We start from the raw sequence: 25,601 nt of genomic DNA, 5'->3' as shown, positions 1-25,601 counted from the left end.
CCAGGGCCTAAAGGGGCTCCAGGAAACATGGAGAGGGGCTTTGGACAAGGGCCTGTAGGGAAAGGACAAGGGGAATGGCTTTAACCTGCCAGAGGGGAGATTGAGATGAGCTCTAAGGCAGAAGCTCTTCCCTGTGAGGGTGCTGAGGCGCTGGCACAGGGTGCCCAGAGAAGCTGTGGCTGCCCCATCCCTGGCAGTGTTCAAGGCCAGGTTGGACACAGGGGCTTGGAGCAACCTGCTCTAGTGGAAGGTGTCCCTGCCCGTGGCAGGGGTTGGAGCTGGGTGAGCTTTAAGCTCCCTTCCAACCCAAACCATGCTGGGATTCTATGACATCTCTTGCTACTGAGCTGCAGCTCATGGGATGCCACCCCAGCTCCCTGCGCCTCAGTTTCCCCAGGGTCCAGGGGGGAAAGACAAACCACAGCGCCCAAAAAGCATCAGTCCTGGGTGTACAGCCCTGATCCCAGCACTGCCCATGGGCTCGGGGCTGGTTGGTGACTACTGGAGGGAGCAGGCAGTTCCTCCTGCCCTGCCACGCTGCAGGAGGGGCTGAGGGACGGGGAAGGGGAAGAAGCCAAGGTTCTGGGGAGAAAGTTTGGTGCTGCTGCCAGTGTACAGCGGAATACTAATGAAGAGGCGAGTGCGCTCCAGCCTCATCTATCATATTATGCAATGGCTTACTTCTCTGCACTTCATTTATTTGGAGATTGCTCCCAGGCTGGCTCCTCGCCAGCAGCCACCAAATCCAAGTCTACAGAAATCAATCTCGCGCTGACTGATTAAGCCGTGTTTAGAACTAATTGCTCCTTCGTGTGTGGGGAGAATAAATTACGGGCTTTAATTTCACATCTTTAAAATGCAACTGCAGGTATGGGCTGGCCGTTAACCCCTTCCTGCTCATGGAACAGGTTGGGATACATGCTGCCCGTGCCGATGCTCAGCGCCTTCAGGCAGAGCACAGCCAAGACTGTCTGGTGGGGAGAGCAATCCCTGACCCCCCAACATCTCTCCCTTGAGCCACAGCACAACCTAAACTCCCTTCTGCACTACCAAGCCATTGGACAGAAGCAGAGCCCGTGGCCATCACCACGTTTGCAGAGCCAGAGCCACCAGCTTTGCACTAGACAGTCACCCAAGGCAGGGTGTACTGGGTGATGGCTGGTCGCTGCTGGGACCCCCGGTATGGTCCCCATCCTTCCCTGCCTGTGCTCCCTGGGTCTGTTCATCCCAGGATGCAGGCAATGCTGCAGCCCTCCACGGCTGGGACCAAGCTGCCATGCAGACTATGGAGAGAGGGAACAGTGTCTGGGGGGTTGGGAATGCCATGGCTGGATGGGGATGACATTCATCACAGTGCTCCCTCCCGCTCCGCAGCTCCAGCACAGGACACCCAGCAGCAACCCCCCAGCCCCAGGGGGTCAGGCTACCCGAGGGAGGGAGAGGAGGGGAGGGGAGGGTGGGCTGCTGCCTCTTGTGCAGCCGAGCTTCATTAAGAGCCAAAAGACAGCAGCAATTAAGAGCAAGGTGCGGTGAGACCGGCTCTCTCCTCATTAGCACCCTGAGGGGCTCGGCTGGCTGCAGCTCAGGGCGCACAGTGCAGGGCAATGGGCTGCACAGAGGCGGGCGAGAAGCTTATTAACACCAGGCAAGCAGGGACCTGCTTCACACACCAGCACCCCAGCAGCCCCACCAGCACCCCAGCAGCCCCACAGCATCCAGCATCCAACAGCACCTGGTATCCTACAGCACCCAGCATCCCACAGCGCCCGGTATCCTACAGCACGCAGCATCCTACAGCACCCAGCATCCCACAGCACCCAGCATCCTACAGCACCCAGTATCCTACAGCACCCAGCATCCCACAGCACCCGGTATCCTACAGCAACAGGCATCCTACAGCATCTGGCACCCCACAGCACCCGGCACCCCACAGCACCCAGCATCCCACAGCACCCGGTATCCTACAGCATCCGGTATCCTACAGCATCCGGTATCCTACAGCAACCGGCATCCTACAGCATCCGGCACCCCACAGCACCCACATCCCACAGCACCCACATCCCACAGCACCCGGTGCCAAGCTGGCAGGGAGCAGTGGATGATCACAGGGCCCAGGATGTGAGGCTCAGCTCCTGGTCAGCCCCTGGCATGGAGTGATGTGCAGGAGACATCAGGGCTTGGCCCAACCTCACTGACAGCAGCTGCCTTGGCAGGGGTCTGGCAGATTTTGGCAGGGTCCAGGGGGAGCAGGTACCAGCCCCAGGGTCTCCATGATGCCTCCAACACTGCTCTGCCCTGTGACCCAAACCCCTGCACCACTTCTCACTGCAACCTGCACCTTTGCTGGGTCTCCTTCCATGTCCCCATCTGTCCCCACGTCACCCCTGCCCTGTTCATCACCCTGCTCCAACAGCTCAGGCCCCCCACCAAAGCAGAGAGACCCTCCAGCATCCCATCCCCACACAGCACTGCAGCCCTGTGGTACCCAAGCAGCACAGGGCAAAGAGCACTGGTCCCCATTGTGCACCCAGATGGTGCCAAGGGACAACATCCACCACTTCAGGTTCTGTAGAGGGGCAGGGGATGCTCTGGGTAGTGGAGACAAGGGCTGGAGGTGGCACCAGGGACCCAAGCCATGGTTGACCCCAATGGAGGATGAGGCTGGACCCCCTGGTCACCCGCTGCTGGAGGCTTTGCCAACCTGGGAGACCCCAGTGCCATCCCAGTGCACACCTACCAGGGCTGGCCCTGCTGCAGGCCCTGGCGTGGGGATGGGGGGGCTGCTGGGAGCTGGGAGCCTCCTCACCCCCCCCAGGAGCCCTTCTCCACGGTGCCTCATTGTCAGGGGAACCGGCAGTGTGAAATCGGTCTGATTAGCAATTAGTCCCATTGTAAAAGGATTAGCCGGACCCCATTGTCTGCATGAGTGACTCGACTATCAATTTGCATCTGGCAGAGGATGATGATGCTGATGATGCTGCTGCTCCCTGGGAGCTCTCCCTGGTTCCCGTGTCCTCCTCCCCGACAGACGCTGTCTGGTGAGGCTGTGACCAAGGGGTGGGTGCTGGTGGAGCCAGACATGGGCATCGACACCAGGCACAAAGGTGCAGAATCCAAGCACTTCACCAGTCCCTGGGGGTCTCTCCTCTGACCTTGGGGTGCCCACGAGCCTTGGGGTGGAAGGGGGGGATTGACATGTGTGCCCTGAGGAGAGCACGGGGTGGTGGAAACAAGCGCGGTTCAAGCAAGAGGGGTTTTGGACAAGGGCCTGTAGGGACAGGACAAGGGGAATGGCTTTAACCTGCCAGAGGGGACATTGAGATGAGCTCTGAGGCAGAAGCTCTTCCCTGTGAGGGTGCTGAGGCGCTGGCACAGGGTGCCCAGAGAAGCTGTGGCTGCCCCATCCCTGGCAGTGTTCAAGGCCAGGTTGGACACAGGGGCTTGGAGCAACCTGCTCTAGTGGAAGGTGTCCCTGCCCGTGGCAGGGGCTTGGAACTGGAGGAGCTTTAAGCGCCCTTCCAACACAAACCAGTCTGATTCTACGATTGAATACAATGTCTTCGACGGGTGCCCCAGTGACTGTCCCATGGCACCACCACCCCTGCACAGCATCCCCCAGGATGAGGCACCATGGAGACTGTTGCAGCCTCTGCCCCCGGGAACGTTTCCTCCATCGCTGCAATTCTTATGTTCGAGCAGTAAATCAGCATCAATTAACCCCGGAGCCATCCCGGTGCTGCCGGAGCCTCGTTAGTGGCCCTGTCGCTGCTGCCTCCTGGTAACAGCGGGTGAATCTCCGCCAGGTAACAGGCTCATTAGCTGGATGGACCAGCAGACACACAGACACCCAGCCCCGACAGACACACCGACACTGCCCTATAGCCCTCCCACCACCAGCCCCCTGCAGCCCCCCCAGCCCCTGGCGCTGTCTCTCTGCCCCCCGGGGCCTGTCTGGCACCTCCCGCTGGGGCAGCCGGGGCTGTGCCCCCCCCAGCACATCCCTCCCGGGGCACCGCGGGGCTGGGGACGCCGCTCGGGGCCCGGCGCGGTGCGTTCGGGTCAGCGCACCGCGGGAGCTGAGCCGCTCCGACGTGCCGCTAATTGACCCAGACGCCCATTAGCGGCGCGTCGGGCCGCGTCCAGCCCAGCCCAGCGCCCTGCCGCCGGCGGCTGACACCGCGGAGCCTGCAGCACGGCCGGGCTGCAGCATCTCCCACCAGCGCGCAGCTCCGCGCCCCTGCGCACCTCATTAGGAACCGCTAATCACCCCCTCGGCGTGCACTGGGGCTAATGGGGGACCCCATGCTGCAGCCCCACACACTGTGCACAGGTGGGGACCAAGCGGCCTTGCCCTGCCCCACAGATCCACGATGCTGTGGGGCAAAGAATGGGGCCAGGCAAGCTCCATGCTCTGCGGTGCGGGAGTGGAGCTGGGAACCCGCACTGTGGGACCTGATGAGCCAGCACGGGGCTGATGCTTGCCCAGCCCTCAGCCTGTGTCCCTCTGCTGATCCCTGGGGCTGAGTCATGGTGTGGCCAAGCCCAGCCACTCCTGAAAGAGGAGGTCCAGGTGGAAACAGCCACTGTGACCCCAACCCACCGCCAGACTCACCAGCCCCATCCCGAGCCCAATCCAGAAGGAGCCTGGCTGTGGTTGCCTGGGCTTTTGGGCTGGTTTCAGGACAAACAGCGGTGCTGCGGCTGCTGGATGGGTCCCCAGGGTGAAACCCATCCTCTGCCTGGCTCCGTGCTGGCCCTGACCCACCTTTGCCATCCAGCTCCTGGCTCGCAGTGGGTCTGACCCCTGTGGACTTGGCAGCTGAGTTTGTTTGGTGTCTCTCCCTTCCTGACCACGAGCTCTGGATGCGATTCCCAAACCCACCAGAGATGTGACTGACACAAATCAAGCCACACTCTGCTCCCCAAACCCCCCCAGGCAGCCACCCATGCCCAGCCCTTGTCCAAGGGATGCCAGTGGGACATCCCCACTCTGCAGCCCCAGAGCTCTCAGCAGAGAGCCCCACATCATGGTGGATGCCAAGCCATGGGTAAGACCCCTGCACACCTCCCAGCCAGGATGGAGCTAACGGAGCGCAGATCAGCCCCATCAGGAGGCTCCTTATGCCTATTCTTGATGTGCAGGGGTCTCACCAATGGCTTGGCACCCACCATGACACCGTACCCCAAAGCAGTGGTGACAGCCACGGCCGAGCATCCCTATCCCGGCTCTGGTTCCGCTGCTGCCAAACAGCTGGTTCCAGCCAAGTTCTGCATTGGGAGTGCTGCCGTTGCCATGGCAGCCCGTTTATTTTAGCCCCTTCCAAAACCAGGAGCATCCTCACTGCCCCGGCGGGTCCTGCCTTGTCCCCATCCCTGGGCACCTTGCTGAGAGCTGAAGGAGCACCCAGAGCACCCATCCCCTGGGTCTGGGATTCTGTGAACACCACAGCCCATGTTTCACCACCCTCCTTGTAAAGACTCTCCCTCTTTTAGTTCAAACCCATCACCCCTCATCCTGTTCAACAGGCCCTGCTGCAAAATCTCTCCCCATCTTTCTTACAGGCCCCTTTTAAGAACCGAGAGGAGGAATCATCTCAGAGCTGCTGGCCCTGGCACTGCTGCCCGCTCACCCCAGGCTGTGGCAGAGCTGGAGGTGCTGGGCCCTGGGCACATGTCACAGTGCTGCTGGGCACAGGGGACCTGTGCCAGACCCCACTGCTCATCCCTGGCTCCATGGGGATGCTGAGGGTGGGCTGTGGGGCTGGCAGCAGCAGGGGAGTGCTGGGCATGGGGTGAGCATGGAGTCAGCGTACCCCCTTTGCAGCACCCTAGGAGAGCTCCAGGCAGCACTGCTGGATACCATGTCCTCCCCCAGAACCCAGAAACACCACAGCACCAAGCCTTGTGCTGAGAAATGCCCCCAGCGCAGCTCCCACTGAGGCTGAGCCCCAAGAGAGCCCCACAGTGTGGTCGTGCCATCCCCACACACAACCACGGGGTGAGGTCTGGAGCCTCCCTGGAAGGTCCCAAGGGTGCCAGTGAGCTGCGAGGTGCCAGCACAGCCAGGGATGCTCTGCATGGTGCCTGTATCCCACTGAGAGACACCAGCATCCCTGCCTCTGGGGATAAAACATCCCAGCACACCCAGACCCCTCTCCAACATGCAGGAGCAGGGGAGGTGTCTTGGAAAGACCCTCTCCACCATCAGCCACTTAGCCAGTAATGCTCTAATTACACCAGAATAGCTGCAGTAAATCACGCGGAGCTGCCATGTCATTTCTGCATGAAATTACAGCATTTTGTCCCCTGGGTTCAATTTCCTCCACACCAGGTTCTCACCGCAGCCAAACACTGCAAGCAGCTGCACTCCCTTCTCCTCGGGTCCCATTTAGCTCCCCAGCCCTGCCCGTCCCCACGCTGAGCACCCCAGAGCTGCTCCACATCAGCATCACTTGGTCCCCAGCCACACACAGACCCTGCTGGGAGACACAGCGAGACACGGGGGGGACAACCAGAGCCTCCTTGTCCCAAGCATCCTGCGTGACATTGCATCATCCCACTGCATCGTGGATCCCCCCCCAGCTCATGAGCTAAAGTCACAGCAAGGTCACCACAGGGTAGGAGGGATGCTGCTCCCAGACAGGGGAAACTGAGGCACGGAGGGGCCAGTGGCAGAGGGAATCACTGGCTCCACAGCCATGGCTCCAGGAGCCAGCTCTGCCCCAACCATCTGCCGCATCCCAGAGTCCCATCCAGCCCCATCCATCCCACCCTGCTGCCTGCCCATGGAGCTTGCAGGACCCACAGGGATGGCCATGGGGGTGATGGCACCCTGGAGTGCTCTGTAGGTCTCCTCAAAGGGGATGCTCTTAGGAGTCACTGGCACGGTGTGAGGGGCTCATGGCTGGGAGTGGTTCTCGAGCAGGAGAGGGTCCTGGAGGGGGAGAGGGATGGGGGCTCCGTCCCTGATGTCCCCCATGTAGCCCCAAGGAGCACCCGCTGCAGCCAGCGAGATCCCGGGGTCTCCCACTGGACGAGAACCAAAAGCAAATGTGCTCTTGGAGGGGAGGTGGAAAAGCTCCATTTTCCCAAGGGGAGGGGTGAAAGAGAATCCACCACCTCAGAGCTGGAGACCCCGACCACAGGTGGGTCAATCACACCACCCTGCCCGGGATGTCACCAGCGGGGTGTCACACACCTCTCCTGTCACACACTCCTGCTGCAAGGCATGGCCAGCACTGGTGACACTGCTGGTGTCACCCCACAGCATTGTACTGATGTGATGGCACCCTGTGGGTGAGCACAGCCACAGCGCTGGGTTTGGAATGGGGGGACCCCCCTTGGGACATCCAGGATCCCCCTTCTCAGCAGGAAAACACTGCTGGACCCCTCTGGTGCAGGGAGCACAGGCAAGGGCACAGCGAGCAGTGGTCACGCAGGAGAGGGGCTGCTTCCAGCCAGGATGTGGCTCCCCAAAACCCCCAGCAGACAGCCCCCGCCTGTGCTCGCCTTCCTGGGCACAGCACACGGGGCACAGCACAGGATCCATGGGCGAATCCTGGCCATAGCCATGCTGCAGGCTCTGAATGCATCCAAATCCAATCCCCCCTCACTCAGTGCCTGGGGCCCAAGTGCTGGCCCTGGCAGGGATGAGGGCTGCTGCATCAGCGTGGGAATCTCCAGGATCCTGACCCACTGCCACCATCCCAAGGGGCTCCTGACCTTCCCTGCCTGGGACCCATCACCTAACCCTGCTACAGGAACTGTAGCAGTGCCCACCCGGAGGTGAACGCCTCCTCCAAGACCCATTGCTCAAAGGTGACCAGGAAAGGGAATTACCAGTTGTCCTGGACACTTCCCAACCTCCCTTGGCTTTTGTCCCATTGGGAACACCAACTCCCCACAAACCCAGCCACAAGCCCTTTGTGCAGGATGGGGTGGGACACAAGGTGGGTGCGTGTCTCCAAGCTGTGCCTCTCCTCCTGCCCCCAAGCACCCATTCGCTGGGGTCCTCAACACCAGCCGGGACCAGGAGGCACCTTAGGGATGGACTGGGCAGTGTGTGACAGGCAGGGCTGCCTGCTCCCCCAAAGCTGCTGGGCTGTTTGTCTCATCTTCCAACCCCACAGCCCATAAAGAGCACCCCCAGGCCCCGCCAGCCTGTCCCCAAGCTTGACCACAGCCACCCAAGACCACCATGGCCCTTCCACTGGTGCTCTGGTTTCTGGTGGCAGGCAGCCGGGCTCAGCAGAAGGCAGTGGGAAGCTGAGGTCCTCCTCTACCTGCCTGCTGGAGCTGGATGCCGGGTTACCCGGGAAACAGCGATGACATCGCAGGGATGCAGGGAAACTCTGCCCGAGGTGTTCGGGATGCCATCGCCGTTGCCAGGGCAACGGTGGGCGACATCCCGCAGGTAACCTGGGGTGATGGAGCGGGGCTGCACCCGGCATGCTCTGCCTCCTCCTCCTGCGCTGGGTGCCCTGGGGTGGGCAATGGGGTTGGCTCGCACCCTGCCACCCCCCCAGGGTCCTGGCAGAGGCAGGAGGAGGGCACATTCCATGGGGGCATTGCCACCCAACCTGGGGCTGCTCTGCTGTCCCCTCCACCGCTGGCTTTGCCTCCCTGCAGCAATACCCAAGGTCGTGTTCCCCTGCCTGCAGCACCCCAGCCCATCCTTCAGGGCTCTATACCATGGGGCTGGCAGCAATCCCACCCTGGGGAGCAGCAGCCTCGGGATGCCTTTGGATTAATCAGAGTCTCTGCTTTTCCCTCCAAGGGCTCGGAAGCACCAGGGATGCCCCAAGATTTCCCTCCAAGCCCCAAATTTTCCTGGGTTTAAATCTCAGCTGCTCGTCCCCACCGGGGATGCACCACCCTGGGCAGGGTGTCCCCCCTCTCTCTAAGCCCTATTTGATCACACAGGGTGGCAGGAAAGCCACAGCCCACAGTGTGTCTGGGCTGCGCTTCAACACACACAAGCTGGCAAGACACAGGCAGGGATGCTTCCAGACTGTATAAAACCAGCAGAAATAGGGAGAATAAGTCAACAGAGCAGCAGTGGGGACCACTGAGCAGTAGGAGATGTGGGATACAGGCTCTGCCTTCTCAGGACAGCGCTGAGCAGGGATCAGCAGCCCCCCACAGCCCGAGCAGGAGGCAGCAGATTCCCTGGAGGATGCTGCAAAGCAACAGGAACAACAATCCCCCTCCTGCTCGCCCCGGGGGAGCGCACAACCCCCGGCAGAGCAGCTTTCCCTCTAATGGCAAAGATTACATCAGCCAGAGCAGCCGGTCCCGGTGCCACTGGAGGGAGGAGCTGGATCGAACCCAGCACCAGCACAGCCCCACGGGCCGCTGACCCACAGCGACGGGTGCCAGCGGGACTGGGAGAGGGGTGGAGATGCCATGGAGCATCCTCAGGATGTTGTTCATAGAATCAGACTCACTGGTTTGGGTTGGAAGGGACCTTAAAGCTCATCCAGCTCCAACCCCCTGCCACGGGCAGGGACACCTTCCACTAGAGCAGGTTGCTCCAAGCCCCTGTGTCCAACCTGGCCTTGAACACTGCCAGGGATGGGGCAGCCACAGCTTCTCTGGGCACCCTGTGCCAGCGCCTCAGCACCCTCACAGGGAAGAGCTTCTGCCTTAGAGCTCATCTCAATCTCCCCTCTGGCAGGCTAAAGCCATTCCCCTTGGCCTGTCCCTCCAACCCTTGTCCAAAGCCCCTCTCCAGGTTTCCTGGAGCCCCTTTAGGCACTGGAGCTGCTCTAAGGTCTCCCCTTCGGGAGCCTTCTCTTCTCCAGGCTGCCCCAGCCCAGCTCTCTCAGCCTGGCTCCAGAGCAGAGCTGCTCCAGCCCTCGCAGCAGCTCCGGGGCCTCCTCTGGCCTCGCTCCAGCAGCTCCACGTCCCTCTTGTGCTGTTGCCCCAGAGCTGGATCAGGACTGCAGGGGGGGTCTCCCCAGAGCGCAGCAGAGGGGCAGGATCCCCTCCATGACCTGCTGCTCACACTCTGAGGGTGCAGCCCAGCACACAGGGGGGTTCTGGGCTCAAGCACGCACTGAAGCCGGGTCATGGGGAGCTTCTCCTCACCCAACACTCCCAAGTCCTTCTCCTCAGGCTGCTCCATCCAGCGCTGATGAGCCTCTGTGGAGCCAAAGACCCTGAACCTCCACCCTGCTGGGCTCAGCCGGTCACTGCTGCAGGTGCCTGTGGCCCCAGGACACTCCTTGTGTCCACGCTGCCCACGAGGTCTGGTCTTGTTGGAGAAGTCACACTTGGAAGCAAAGCCACCAAAAAACTGTTTCTGAGGTCTGGAAGCAGCGGTACAGGGCTTGGAGCAACCTGCTCTAGTGGAAGGTGTCCCTGCCCGTGGCAGGGGCTTGGAACTGGGTGAGCTTTAAGCTCCCTCCCAACCCAAACCAGACTGGGATTCGATGATTCTATGATCACCATGGGAAGCAGCTGCTCCTGATTCCCATCACCTGGAGGGATTCAAGCACCCGGGTCGTGCCTCAATCCCTCCTCATTTAGAAGGAGTGGGGGGACACCTCCAGCAGCTCCATGGGCTCCCTGCACTGTGGGTGCCCCCCTGGGTGTCACTGCATGCCCAGTGTGGGAGGGCTGAGGTGGGGGGTGGGACGGGACCCCCTCATCCCGCTGCCATCCGGGCTGTATCCCAGGGGATCTGGCAGCCCTTCAGCCATCCCCCCCCCGCTCCCCCTGCTCCGTGACACGGAGCTGTAATTGCATTAGGCGCTGCTGCCCAGGCAGAGCAGCCTGAAAACCATCCCCGAATTCCTGGGCACGGCGCCCGCTCGCTGTCTGCAGCCGGTCCCATTCCCCCCCCCCAAAACCCCATCTCCTCCAGCACTGACCCACAGCGAGGAGCCTCTGACCCCCCCTCCCCATAGCAAGCGGGTCCGGCCGGGCTCAGCACAGACACATCACCCCATGTTATTGATGCAGCCAGAGGGTGCAGCATCCCGGGGACTCCCCATTGTCCCCCACCGGGGTCCCCTGCGCTGATGCAGTCCTGAGCCAGCCGGTCCCCGCGCCAGCTTCCTGCGCTACAGAATGTACCGCGGCCCCGCGGCCGCAGCCAGGGACACGATGTGCTCCCTGCTCCAGGCCCTGTTTTTCCTGGCCCCGCTCCTGCTCCGCTGGCGGCCGGGCGCTGCCGCTCAAAGCAGCTTTTGTTCGCTCCCCCCTCGCCTCCCTTCACACCTCCAGCCCACCCCTTCGGACCCTCCAGGAGCCAGCCGGACCATCCCTTGCCCCTGATCATCCCCCGGCTTCTGCCATGGTTCCGCCACCATCTCCAGGGCTTTTTCCATCCCCAATAGCGCAGCAGTGGAGGCAATGCCGTCCTGGTAGGGCAGCCCAGCATCTCCAAAACTGCACATGCTTCCAGCAGCATCTGGGAGCTGGTACCCTCCGGAGCACCAGCTCCCAGATGTCAGCCCCCAGGAGGGAGATGGATATTGTGTCCCTTCTCCTGCCCATGGCCTCATCCTGCTCTATGTACACACTTGCAGCCCAGATCCATCCATAAGTCGCCTGCGTGTGTTCTGGGTACAGCCCATGTGGATATCTCCCCATCGCAGGGCTCAGCACCACGCCAGACCCATTGCTCCCCACTGTCACTGCTGCCCAGCTGGGACACCTGCTGCCACAGGGGTGCGACCCATCTTAGAATCCCAGCCTGGTTTGGGTTGGAAGGGACCTTAAAGTTCATCCAGCTCCAACCCCTGCCACGGGCAGGGACACCTTCCACTGGAGCAGGTTGCTCCAAGCCCTTGTGTCCAACCTGGCCTTGAACACTGCCAGGGATGGGGCAGCCACAGTGTCCTGATACCCCCTGGAAAACAGGAATTTAAGTCCAATACAGCAGCTTGTTTCAACTTCTCATCTTTAAACATCTCCTTACGAACCACAACTGCCCATATGGTTGGTGTTCCAGCCCAGGGAGCCGGCTCCTGCCTGCCCAGCACTGCCCGTCCCCAGCCTTCCCCTTCCAGCCAAGCTTCTATCTGGGCTGTTTGACCCAAATCTGCTTTTCCATTGTGGAAAACCCCTCCTCACCAGCAAACATTGCCCAATGGACTGGCAACCCAGTTCCCCACACCCCAAACCTTCACTGACCCAAACAGCCACCCCCATGCCCGCTGGCTTGGCACAGGGATCCCAACGCCACACACACTGGGAATGGGTACAAATACATTGGGATAAACCCCAAACGCTCGGGCACAGCCGAGCATGAGGCCAGTCCTGCCCCACAACCCAGGCTGTGGGGTGGTGCAGGGTGAGGATGAGCTGTGTCCCCAGGAGCATCCTTAGAGCCATGTGCTGCATCCTGCCCCCGGGAACGGCAGGGAGGCAGAAGGGACGCGCTGAGGTGCAGAGCTGCTGTGGACCCTCATCAACCCCATAATCAGCGCTGGGTCTGGCTGTTGAGTGCTGAGCTGGGCACATGGGGCAGCCACAGGGATGGGACCCCTAAGTCCTGGGGAGCCATCAATGATGCAAACCCTCCCCATGACAGCACCACCATCCCCTGGCATCATGGCAAACACCCAGTGATGCTTCCTTAGCCCCTCCATCCCCCCATTTCTCCACCCCACATCCCTCCATCCTTACATCCCTCCTTCTCTCCATGCCTCCATTCCTCCATCCTTCCATCCCCCCCATCCCTATCCACAGCCAGGGAACAGCCAAACCTGCTCCCACCCCCAGCACCCCACAGATGACGCCTGCTGGCATCGCTCCTGTCTCCCCAGCTCCTTCTTCTTTTGCCCCCCTCTTTCCTGGCAGCATCTTTCCCCCCTGGCAGCGGGAGCAGGGTCTTCCCTGCATCCGTCTGGCAGCTCAGCCCCTGTCGCCGCGGGGGCATTAGCACCAGAGCTGCGGGGAGCTCCCGGGGGAGAAGTAAGTGGATCAAAGGGTTTTAGCAGCAGACGGCTCCCAGACAAATCTGGATCGTCTTCAAGGCGGCCACTTGCGGCTACAAATGCACTTTCTGCCTGCAGCTCCCCAGCCAAAAAGTTTCACACCGGCTTTATTGCATTTAACCCCTCGCTGCTCCCAGCCTGGATCCCGCATGGATGGGGCGCTGGGCAAACCCAGCCCTGCAGGGATGGCTGGAGGGATTGGGGTGCTGGGTGCTTGTGCAGAGACACGTCGTGTGTCCCCCCCCCAAAAAAAAGATGGGGTGTCAAAACGACTCATTGACAGTCCTGCTCATCCTTGGAACCACGACAAGGGGAAACCGAGGCACGCAGCATGGGGGGGATGCTGCTGCTCCCAGGGTCACACACACCAACATGCACCCCCATCGCCACCCCCAAGCTGCAGGTCGCAGGTGACAGACACCCCCCATCCCTCCATCCCTGCATCCCTGCATCCCTGCATCCCTCCATCCCTGCATCCCTGCATCCCTCCATCCCTCCATCCCTCCATCCCTCCATCCCTGCATCCCTCCACCCCCACATCCCACCCTGCGCCCCAGCCAGCCTGGCCCCACTTATGGCCCCCCCAAGCCAGCCGGTACTCTCTGGGCGTGCTGGGAGCTGGGGCAGGGAGAGGATCTGCTGGAGTCGTGCTGCAATGAATTATTCAGTGTGATGATAAGTATAGGAGCCCCTGGTTCTGCTCACTCCCTGCAGGGAGGAGCAGGATTCGTGCCAGGAGCAGAGAGGGGGACCAAGGCCATCACCAGCCCCATCTCACTGGGGCTGTGCCACCATGGGGGTGCCCCAGAGAGGCTGGAGGTGACCCTGAGCATCCTGAGCCAGTTTGGCTGGGGGGCTGCCAGGCCCTGCACTGGACCCCCAGAGCTGGTTAAAGTGGGAGCTCTGGGGTGCCAGGCTTGGCCCCACCACAAGCACTGCCTGCCCCATGTCTCCTCTTGCTGCCCTGTGGTGGCTGCAGCACCCCACACTTCCCAGCCCAGCACCCCACACTGCATAGTCCCATACCCCAAATCTCCCAGCACTGCACCCCACATCTCCCCATCTCACCCCATAAACCCCAGCTGTGGGGTCACCCCCTTGAGCCCCACACACACAGAGATGCATCCCTGCCTCCGGGCGATGGCACAGAGGAACCTGCCAGGACCCCGCTGCACATCCTGGGGGTACCCCCCAATGTCCCCCCTGCCATGTCCCCACCTCCAAGCCCACAGGCACCAACGTGAGCCCAGCACAGAGCTGCTGCTGCCACAAAGCCCAGCGCTGGGGCAGCCGCTCCTTGGCTGGCGCTCAGGCTCCGGGACAGAGGGAAACAAGAGGGGGTCAGCCAAAAAATACACACAGAGCGTGAGCGGATCCTCCCGCCAGGATCCCAGCACTGCCGGGCCAGGAATGGGGTGCGGGAAATCTCGGCCACATGGTCCCAGCACACGGGAAGACACAGAAGGACACGCTGCTGGGAAGGAGGGATGCTCTGTGGGTACCAAACGTGCCTGGTGGGGTGGGGGACACACATATGGCTCTATGGTGCTGTCCAGGCAGTGGTGGGGAGGTGGACGGATCATTTCTGAGCAGGCATTGGCATGGCATGGCACGGCACGGCACAGCATGGCACGATATGGCACACAAGGAGGGGCCCATCCACAGCTCCAAAGGGGTCTGAGGTGGCACCTCCTCGCCCCATCCCCAGGGCGAGGGACCCCATGGCATGGTGGGGTCACCTCCCCTCAGCCCAGCATCTGAAGCACCCCAAAACATGGCATGGTGCCCCTGCCCATGGGTTGGAACTGGAGGAGCTTTAAGGTCTCTTCCAACCCAAACCAGGCTGGGATTCTATGACCAGAGCTGATGATAATAATTGGCACGATAACTGTGTTCCACCTGGGGAAGGGTGTGAGCACAAGGCCCTGCAAAAGAGACTCTTTGTCTTTGCTTTCTTGTTTCCTCTCCAGCTCGCAGGTAATAGCCAGGAATGGGCAAACCCTCTTTTAATGGACTCTTAATAATGCTGTAATTTCCCTTTGCAGAGAAAGTTTTCCAAACAGTCAAAGATTCAAAACAAAGCAATGATTGTTCCTATTAGCATTAAATTCTACTCTGGGAGAGAGAATAAATCAAGCAAGGGGATTCAATTCAAAACAGAACTATAAAAAATCCAATAATGATTTTTTAATATTAATAAGAAAAATATATTGTTATGCACCCTTAGCATTTAAACTTCTAATCCAATCAGCGCAAAGTGCAGAGATAAATCACAGCCACTGAGGAGAAGGGAACAACCATCAAGCAGGCAGCAATAAAACGCTGTCTTACATCCCTGGGACAGGCTCGGGTCTGACAGCCTCAAGAAGAAAAAAAAGCCCAAATTTATGACGCTGTCGCTCCAGAAGCTTGTTAATCCCATCCCTGCATCTTCCCACGCACCCTCCACTCCACCCGGGGCAGGAGCTGAGGGCAGGATGATGCCTGAACCCATCAGCGTGGTGCTGAGGAGCCAGGGACTGGCCCTGCATCATCCTCCTTAAAGCCAGCTCCCAGTGCGGGATGGGATGGATCCCAGGGCCATCATCCTCCTCAAACCCAGCTCTCAGTGCGGGATGGGATGGATCCCAGTGCCATCATCCTCCTTAAACCCCGCTCCCGGCAGTGGGATGGGATAGATCCCAGTGCCATTATCCTCCTTAAACCCAGCTCCCAGTGCAGGATGGGATGGGATGGGATGGACCCCAGGGCCATCATCTTCCTTAAATCCAGCTCCCAGTGCGGGATGAGATGGGATGGATCCCAGGGCCATCATCCTCCTTAAACCCAGATCCTGGCAGTGGGATGGGATGGATCCCAGTGCCATCATCCTCCTTAAACCCAGCTCCCAGTGAGGGATGGGATGGTTCTCAGTGCCCTGCACTCACCAGGGAAAGGAGCCAGAGGACCCACTGCTAAAGGAGGTCCCAGGCATGGCCTCTGAATCTCTGCCATCCTTAGACATTCCCCTTGGCGCTCCCAATCCCATGCTACTAAACACACCCGAGATCCTGGGCAGGCTCCAGGGATGCTCGGAACTGCAGCACACACTGATGCAGTGCCCGCTCCCACCAGCATCCACACACCAGTATGGAGCTGATGGTACCCACCAGGCCCCGGTTCCCTCCCCATGAGCCGAGGGGATGGTGGGCAGCCCCCCACATCCCACAAGCCAGGGTCACAGACCAGGAATAACCTCAGAGAGGCCCCCCTGTGCCATCCTGGTTGAACTCATCACAGTGAATGGCCCCACGATGCTTTGCTGAGGTTGTTCCCTCTGATTTATGGGCTCGGGCAGACGATGCGGGATACAGGGACCAGCAATGAGCCCGGGTGAGTGGAGAAATGCCACTCTTGGGTCCCCCCAGACTCCAAACCTCAGCGCTCCTGCCAAAAGCAGCTCCATCCAAAGGGAAGGGAATGCTGAACCACGGCGGGGAAGGAGGAGCAGCGGAGGGACCGGCCACGCGACAGCAGAGGACAAAAGACATCCGAGGCACACAGGGAGATCCCGGCGTCTGGCATGCTGCTGACGCCACCAACCCGGGCGAGAGGGCGTCTGGGGACAGGGGATGGACACACTGCTCCAGGAGCACCCTGGGGCTTCATTCCTGTGGCTCGAGCTCCTGGAGGATGCTGATGGGGGGGGGCAAAGGATTAATCACGGCTATTACAGATCCCAGCCTGCCATGTGGAGCGTCTCTGCTCCACTTTGGCTTTGGAAGGTTCGGGATGAGGGTTGGGGAGCAGGCTCCAGGCTCAGCCCCGTGCTACCCAGCTTGGGTCCCACACAGTGACATCCCATCTGCGGGTAGCAAAGCTGCTCCTCGAGGAGCACCCAATCCCTCCTGGCACTTTGCAATATGTTTTCAGGGAAACTAATAGTAATAGAGGTGATAGATCCCTGCAACTGGCTTTTGGGCTCTCCCATTGCCAACAGCCAGGGCTGAGGTGGCAGCAGGACCAATGTGGGGCACTGGGCTCAGTGGCTGGTCCAGCCAGAGGCTCAGCCCTGCACTGCAGGGATGCCCAGCAAGCCCAAGGAGCAGGGAACCTGCATCCCACCATCCCCACATCCCTGCCAGTGCGGCTGATGGAGGAGATGCCATCGGTCCCCAGGGTGGCACAGTCACCAGGCCATGGGGATGCAACTGGTGCCCTTGGTGACGGAGCAGTGCCACCGCTCACAGCATTGCAAGGCTTTCCCACTGGATTCCAAGCAGGATTTGGCACTGAGGTGGGCATGGAGCAGGCACAGCCCATAACACCCATCCACTGGCCCTGGCTGCAGCCTCCTCCCAATCGCACAGGATTGGAGCCAGGCTCCCCAGGAGACACAAAGGCTGCTCCGGGCAGGGTGTTGGCAGCAGCACAGCCCATGGGCAAGGGATGTGCCTTTGGGGGAGCACCCGGAGCCCAGCCGGGGGTACTCACATGCGGAGGTTCGGGGAGGGGAATGGGGATGCTGAACTTCTGACCCAGCCGGAGCTCAGAGCATCACCTTCACATGGATAAAAACAAGTGTCTGGTCTGTAAATGAGCCTGTCTGCAATGACAGCCCCGCAGGCTGCTGCGGGCAGCGCGGCACAGCCCCGCGCCAACAGCCCCAACAACAGCCCCATAACAACCCCAAGAACAGCCCCAACAGCCCCATAACAGCCCCAGCAACAGCCCCAGCAACAGCCCTAATAACAGCCCAAAGAGTCCAAACAGCCCTGACAACAGCCCCATAACAGCGTCAAGAGCCTGAACAACAGCCCCAAGAGCAGCCCCGGCCTTTCTGCTCTTCTTGTGGTTGGGCTTTATTTCTTTGGGGTTTGGGGTATTTTTCCCTTCCCAGCAATCAAAGGAGGCTGCTTGTGTCCCACCTCAGCCTTCCCCCACCCACCGCCCCACAACAAGTCCCCCCCCATCCCCAAGGACCCGGGGACACGCTGCCCGCAGCCCCAGGAGAGCCGTGCAGTGGCACAAGCCCAAAACATGCCCAAGGGTCCTGCCCCTCGCTGCCCATGCGCATCCGGCTGCAACGTGCGGGCACGCGTGGGAGCACACGTGGCGAGCCCAGCACACGTGTGTCACACGTGCACAGGCGTGTGAGAGAACACGTGCAAACGCAGCCGTGCATCACTGCCTGCAGCTCCCCGGGCAGCACGGGCAGGGGTTTGCCTGCACTGGGGTACCCGGGGAGTGGAACCCATGCCCAGCTCTGCCCCACAGGCCACATAGGAGCAGCAAGCCAGGCTGCATGACAGAGTGGTTTGGGCTGGAAGGGAACTTAAAGCTCCTCCAGTTCCAACCCCTGCCACGGGCAGGGACACCTTCCACTAGAGCAGGTTGCTCCAAGCCCCTGTGTCCAACCCAGCCTTGAACACTGCCAGGGATGGGGCAGCCACAGCTTCTCTGGGCACCCTGTGCCAGCGCCTCATCGCTGCCACATCCCTGGGTACAAAGTGCCACCAACCCCAGCAGACAGCAAAGCCCAGCAGCCTCCCTGCTGCCATGGAGCATGGCACAGCATGCAGCGGGGTGCTCCAAGGGCAGGGTGATGGGGATGAGACCCTTCCTGAAAGAGCAGGCACCAGCCACATGCACCCCACAATCATCCTGTCCTGCACTGGACACTGGCCAGACCCACAGGTGACAGCTCAGGATGCTCTGGGATGCTGGAGCATCCCTGCTGGGAAGGAGGGGACGAGACAGCTTTAGAGGTCCCCATGCTCCTTCCCAGTGCTGGCTGCCTGCTCCTTCTCATCCCAGCAGTGGGTGAAAACAAACGTTGTGCTCGGGCTTCGAGGTCTCCTGCCTGGCTCCCGGCTGAGGCATCACATCAGGATGATGCCCAAATGGAGCTCCCACGTGTCCTGCCCTAACCCACAGCGCCTTTCACCACAGCACGCAGCAGCCACCTCCAGCAGGAGGCAGGAGCCACAGGAAACGATGGGCTGCTTAAAAGGAATGTGATTGGGAGCAGGAGGGCAGGGAGCTGCCTCTCCACACCCAGCTCCGGAGCATCCCATGGGAGACCCATTGGAATGGCTTTAACCTGCCAGAGGGGAGATTGAGATGAGCTCTGAGGCAGAAGCTCTTCCCTGGGAGGGTGCTGAGGCGCTGGCACAGGGTGCCCAGAGAAGCTGTGGCTGCCCCATCCCTGGCAGTGTTCAAGGCCAGGTTGGACACAGGGGCTTGGAGCAACCTGCTCTAGTGGAAGGTGTCCCTGCCCGTGGCAGGGGAGTGGAGCTGGATGAGCTCTAAGGTCCCTTCCAGCCCAAACCATCCCATGGTTCCATGGCAGCAGTGGGGCTTGGGGTGCACCCCAGGGATGGAGGGTGCTGCCTGGGGCTGGGGGTCTGACTGTGTCCAGATCCCACTGCAGTGGTGGTGAAGGGAGATTCATCCCCTTCCTACATGCTCCCTCTGCAAGGACACGCTGTGAGAGGTGTCCAACCCCACTCCCTAAGCGCAGAGGACACCCCATTCCCACAGCATCCCGATGAGGATCCTAAGGAGCTCCAGCTTGCTCCCACATCTCGCCTGGCCCGACCCCCTGCATCCCCACAAAACATTTACAAGGCTTTTAAAATACAAACCCAAACACCAAGAAACTCATTTCCCAGCCCAGGACACTGGATCTTCCATCCCAGCACCAGGCAGGCGGGAGGGAGGGATGAACACCCGGACCCACACATGGGGATGGATGGACGGAGATAACAACAGGCTGTGAGAGCTCTTCTAGTCCACAGGACTTTAACTGTAGCTTATATTCCAGCGGTTATTAAAAATAAAGGGGGGGATTAGGGAGGGAAGCGAAGAGCAGAGCAAGCTGTTCATTTGGAGCCTTTCCCTTGGGTTTAATAAAGCCCCACTCACTGCTGTAGTATCATTTTTATGCTATCATAAAGCTGGACCATTTAGCAGGTTTGTGTTACTTCAGCAGTTAGCGCTGCATGAAAAGCGATTCCAGAACAAGGGAGGGGGGGAAATAAATTATAAAGAAGAGGAAAACCTCCAAAAGGAGGGAGAAAACTGAGGTGGGAAGGAGGAGAGAGCCTGGGGGTTCCTCACAGCCATGCCACCAGCAGCACCAGAGCACAGCCCGCAGCCTGGGGGCAGCAAGCAGGCTCCCCATCCCTGTGGGAAGTCGGGGATGGATAAGGAATCCCATGCTCCAGCCCTGGGATGATAAAGGGTCATGGACCCCAGCCCAGCATCCCATGGGTGCTGCGGGAAAGGGAAAGGGTCAGAGGGGTCCCCAGAGGCATTGCATGTGCGGGGATAAGAGCTGGGGAGGCTTATCCAGGGATGGAGCAGGGGAGTCCCCTCGAGGACTCCTCCAGCCCTGCTCAGCCCTGGGACATCCAGGATCTCCCGGGCTCTCCCGGCCCCTCCGCAGCTCCCCAGGGAGCACCAGGCTTCTCCGTGCTGCTGGAAAATTCTCCATATATGGAGAGGATGAGAATACGTGAGAGGAGCCAAGCTGAGCCCAAACCCCCCCAGCGGGAGAGCCCTGACCCCGGCCGTGCCCCCCCAGCCAGCCAGCACCCCTCATGCTGATGGGAGCGAGCTGGTTGTACACCCCAGAGCCAGGACACCCCCGGAGCTGTGTCACCCCATCATCCCCCTGAGGCATCACCCGCTGCCCTCTGCACGGGGACAGTCATCCCTGTGAGCCCCAGGCACCGGTTTGGAGCCTCTCCAGCCGCACGGGCAGCATTCCAGCTGGATGCAGGAGCCCCCATCCAAGCGGGATAGGGCAGGGTCTCGGCTTGGGGAGACACCAGTGATGGAGCACGCAGAGCCTGGAGCAGCTCCCCCAAAGGAAGCTCCTGGGGTGCCCATGGGGACAGGGCCATGGTTCTGCTCTCCTGGCCGGGGCTCAGCGTTCTCCACACCCCATGGGGAGGTGAAGCCCCTGGAGCCCCCCAAACCCTTGGGCAACACGATGCTCCCACCCCAACACCCTTCCCACCCCTTTTTCTCCCTCCCTAATTCATGTCCATCCTGCCCTGCAAGGGGATGGTGGCACTTTACGGGGGGGTGTCTCTGCTCCCAGCTCCGTGGGCCCCCCAAGCCAGGAGCAGCCAACCCAGCAACGTAAAAGAGGAGGAGGTGTAGGGGAGGGCTGGGAATTAAGGATTTCAGCGCTGTCAGAGCCGCAGCAGACAGGCATCCACCAGCTGAGTGCTTGATTGTTATATTTTGGATGTCAAACCGGAGCAAGCAGAAACCTTTAGAACGCATCAGCGCCGCTGCCTTTCTGACGGAGGGTGTTGGTTTCCCATTAACAAGTGGGAAGCGTGAGCTGGAGCAGAAAACTTCAAGCGCTTTGGAATTGATAAAATAACAACTCCCTAATTAAGCAGAACTGTCAGTCAATGGGTGCCCGCTGCAGCAGGAAGCAGCAGCAGCGCCCGGAGCACGAGCCCAACGTGCACACACGGGGGGGTGGCCCCTTCACACCCCGTTAGACAGGGCTGGGTCCTGGTCCTGCTGCTGAGCACGGCCGAGGGGTTTAGAGCCTGTGCCTCAGTTTGCCTCGCCATCAAACCATGTCATGCAACATGCACGTTGGTGGGAAGGAGACCCCAAAATGTACCCACCCTGGGCACTATCCTTCCCCTCTGGGATAACTAACCAGCCTGGGGAATGTAACCTGATGGAACACCACACACCACGGCCAGGCACAGCATCCCCATGGCCAGCTGGATGCAGGAAGGGGTCCCAGCAACAGACCCCAGTGCTGGAGCAGAGTTTGGAGAAGTCACCGCACAGCCATGGGATGCCCCGTGGGATGCTGTGCCCTCGGCCAGGCTCCCAGCCCTCCACCACCAGCTCTCCCAGCACAGGGAGGTTGTGGAGCTGCTGATGAAGGGAGCAGCCCATCACACCCAGGACCACGCTGCGACACCGCTGCTCTGGGGAATGAAATGCTCCAAACCCACTGTGCTTCCCCCAGGCCGGGGCAGGAGGGACCCGGCATCTCCAGGGTCTCTTCCATCAGCAGCTCCTTACCACAGAATTGATGCCCATCGCCCCGGTGCTCCCTCGGCTGCCAGCCACCCACAGGGCACCCAAGGGGGACAGCCAGGAGGGACCTGGGGCTGTGGGGAATATATTTAACCCCTGGCATGGTGGTGTCTGATGAGGGCACCAAGCAAAGGAGGCCTCTGCATGCTGCTTCTCGCCCTGCCAGCGTGGCATCGGGCACCACCAGCATCAGGATACCATGGGCACCCGTCCTGGTGTTCCACTGGGCAACCCTTGGCCCCACCAGGCAGGCACTGGGATGGGATGGGAGGTTTGAGCCGAGTGCCAGCACCGCTCCAACTGGGAAATGGGTCAGGAAGGTGGAGAGTGTCCCATCCCAGGGTGCACCCATGCAAATGCACCCATGCACCCTCCTACACGGCTGCTGCAAATGCCCCTTCGTGCCAACATCAGCCAGACCCTGACCCTCTCCCCTTTGCACATCACACACCACGAAGCCTCCAGCGACACACATGGGGCTGCCTGGGAATCCCTTTGCTCCTCATCCCAGCCCTGACAAAACACATCCCCAGATCCCATCAGCACATGTCCCCTGTGGTCCCGAGCCTTGGGGAGCCCGTTCACCCCCAGCACATGCTCGGGGCCACACAGCTCTCGCTCCAGGCGGAGGGTTGAGAGTCCCGCACACACAACAACCACCCCCTGCCACCACCACAGCCCCCAAAACCTGCTCCAGTGACTCTCCACACTGGGGGGACAGTGGCTGCCGCTGCCCCCCCATCAGGAGTGGGGCAGGGCAGAGAGGATGCCCAGCCTCCATGCAAGACCAGCTCCCATGGCCCGGCCACCGGTGCCACGGACAGAGTCCGGGCTTCCTGCCCCGAAATAGCCCCATCTGCAACCGAGGAAGACCCCCAAGGCCAGGACACGCCGTGCCAGGGCCGCGGTTGGTACCAGAGCCTCCAAAGCCTCGTTACACACTAATCACACTGGAGGTGACAGGGCTTAGGGGAGGGCTTAAGAGAAACCGGCTCCTTTTTACTGACACCATCTGGACACAGGGATCTCTTCCCCCTTCCCAGGCGAGCGTTAGGCAGAGGGGCAGGAGCCAGTGTGACCCCCCAGGACCCAGCACCCCCCGTGCCAGGACGATCAGTGCAATGCATCCCCGAGTGAGAGGGGGAATCACTGCCCGCACCAGGGATTTCCAACAAGCCCACGGTGCGGTGCCAACCGGGAACAGAGACGGGAATGCCAGCACAGAGCCGTAGGGGACCGCGTGCTCCCTGCATGGCCCCCGGGATGGTGGGGATGAGACGGGGGGGACACACTGGGGGAAGCCAGCCTGGAGACACGTGTTTGGACACGACACCGGCGCGCAGGGACCTGGCACGGCTCGGGCCACCGCGGGCACAGCCGTGATGGTGGTGGGACCGTCACTCGCCGTCCCCCGGTGCTCGCACACCGCGACCACCCGCCCGCCGCCGTCCCGCGCTCCCGGGGCTCAGCTCGGCCCCAGGCCGGTGGGTTAACCGGGCACCAGCTCACACCAACACACGGTTCCAACACACACCACCACGAGGCACCGGTTCTCCCCAAAACTTAACCTAGCCCTTATTCAAGCGGGGATCCCCCAACCCCACCAGCCAGCAGCAAAGCTCCGGTAGCCCAGGGGGAAGCATCCACGCATTGGGAAGGCGGGAGGAAAGTTGTGCCGGGGATGGGGTGAGAGGGGTCAGGTACCTTCCATCCGGCGGAGCTGTTGCTGTCTCCTTTATCCTTAAAGTAGGGGACGTATCGCACCATCCAGTCGTAGATCTGCGAGAGCGTGAGGCGCTTCTCGGGCGAGCTCTCGATGGCTTTGGTGATGAGGTCGGCGTAGGAGAGGTTGCCCCAGGCGTTCCTCCGGGAGGTCTTGGCCTTGCGGAGCTGCCCCACGTCCGCGCCGGGAGGCGGCAGGGGGGCGGCGGCGGCGGCTCTGCGCTCCGCCGGGGCCGCCGCGTTCTCGGTCCCCTCCGCGCCACCGGCCACCCGCGCCGGGGGCCCCCCCGGGGCCGCGGCCCCATCGTCCTCCTCCGCCGCGAAGTCGGGGTGCGGGAGAGGCCAAGTGCAGGACCGGGGCCGGCTCTGCGGCTCGAAATCCGGGTCGATCTCCACCTGATGCGCCTGGAGCTTCTCTTCCATGGTCCCCTCCCCGCCGCTCCCGCCCCCCCGGCAGCCCCCTCCCCGAGTTACGGTCGGTTTCCACCCAAAAAAAAAAAAAAAAAAAAAAAAGAAAAAAAAGGAAGAAACAACCAAAAACCCCCCAAAACACGGGAGGGAGAAGAGTGCGAAGAAGGCTCCGAGCTCGGGTGGAGCGGAGGAGGGAGGAGGGGCCGCTCCGCGCCGGGTCCCGGCGGGGCCGCAGCCCCGGGTCCGGCCGCTCTCGCCCTACGCGGCGGCTCTGCCCGGCTCCGCGCCGGGGACCGGGAGGTTAACGGGAGCGGCGGGCCGGGGCGGGTGCCGCATGTCCATCGGTCTCTCCAGCAGCGCCGGGCAGGGCGGGGGGGAGCGGGCTGGGTTTGGGTTGGTTTTGGGTCTTTTTTTTTTTCCTTTTTTTTTTTTTTTTCTCGGTTGTTTGTATGATTTTTTTTTTTACCGGCCGCGGAGCTCCGGAGTCGTTCCCGGCACGGCGGCCAGCGGGGCGGCGGCGGGCGGGCAGGGCGCGGGGGCTGCCGCATCCATCGGCGGAGGCTGCACCGGGGTTGTCGGCTCGGTCAAGCAGCAACAGATGCACCGGAGCGACCGGCGGCGGGCGGCATCCTCAGCCGGGAACCGGCGCCCTCCGGGGCCGGGCGGTGCTGGGGGCACCTGGGCGGGGAGAGGCGGAGGGGCGGGCGGCCCGGCGCTAAGTCCGGCGGCGCGGCGGAGCCATGCTGGCGGGCGGCACGCACCTGACAGCGCCGGGCGAGGGCGGCGGCGGCGGCGGCTCCCCGCCCCTACGCCCCCCCGCTCCGCTTCAGCGGCCGCGCACCTGCCCGCCGCCGCCGCCGCCGCCGCGCTGCCGCCACGGCGCGGGCGGGCCACATGCTGGGGCGGCCGCCGCTACGATCGCTCCTTCGCCCGCTCCTGCCTCCTTCTCTCCCTCCTTCCCTCCCTCCCTCCGCCGTGCCCGGCCCCGAATGCGGGCGCCGCCGTGACACCGGGGGGGAGGGCCCGGAGGGGCGGGGGGAGAGCGGCGGAGGGGAGTGCCCCGGCGGGGCGGGACGGAGCGGAGCCGACCGGGCGCCCCGCCTCCCCCCCCCCAACCCTCCAGTCCCGGTCCCCCCCCCGGCCCCCCCCCGGCCCCCTCCGGTCCCGGTCCCGGTCCCCAACCACGGCCCCACGTGCGCCCCGGGCGCCCCCCACCATCGTTGCCCCGAGCCGCGGCCACCGCCTGATTGGCTGGAGGTGCCTTGGGCACGCCCCCCCCGCCCGCCCATTGGCGCGGCGCCGGCGGGACGCCTCGCGGAGCGGGGGGGTGGGGGGGAGCGAAACCCCTCCCCGAGGGTGACGTCACCAAAGACACGCCCCTTTACTACGGGCCACGCCCCCTCCTTGTATAGGCCCCGCCCCTCAGCCCGCGACTACGCGGGGTCTGCCCGGGCGGTG

General features: G+C 61.9%; 1 protein-coding gene across 1 annotated transcript in view; it reads right to left on the bottom strand.

Annotated features, from left to right (window-relative positions):
- FOXO6 (forkhead box O6) overlaps positions 1-25,119 on the bottom strand; it is a 29,662-nt gene extending 4,543 nt beyond the window's left edge. The window contains exon 1 of the mRNA XM_030504788.1: positions 23,715-25,119. Within this exon, the coding sequence (XP_030360648.1) occupies positions 23,715-24,155 (441 nt within the window). The 5' untranslated portion in view covers positions 24,156-25,119. The remainder of the gene's footprint in view (positions 1-23,714) is intronic.
- Positions 25,120-25,601: the final 482 nt, after the last annotated feature.

The sequence above is a fragment of the Strigops habroptila genome, chromosome 12, assembly GCF_004027225.2.
Source record: "Strigops habroptila isolate Jane chromosome 12, bStrHab1.2.pri, whole genome shotgun sequence".
Taxonomy (NCBI): domain Eukaryota; kingdom Metazoa; phylum Chordata; class Aves; order Psittaciformes; family Psittacidae; genus Strigops; species Strigops habroptila.
Note: the sequence above shows the minus strand (reverse complement) of the source record. Positions and strands in the feature narration are given on the sequence as shown.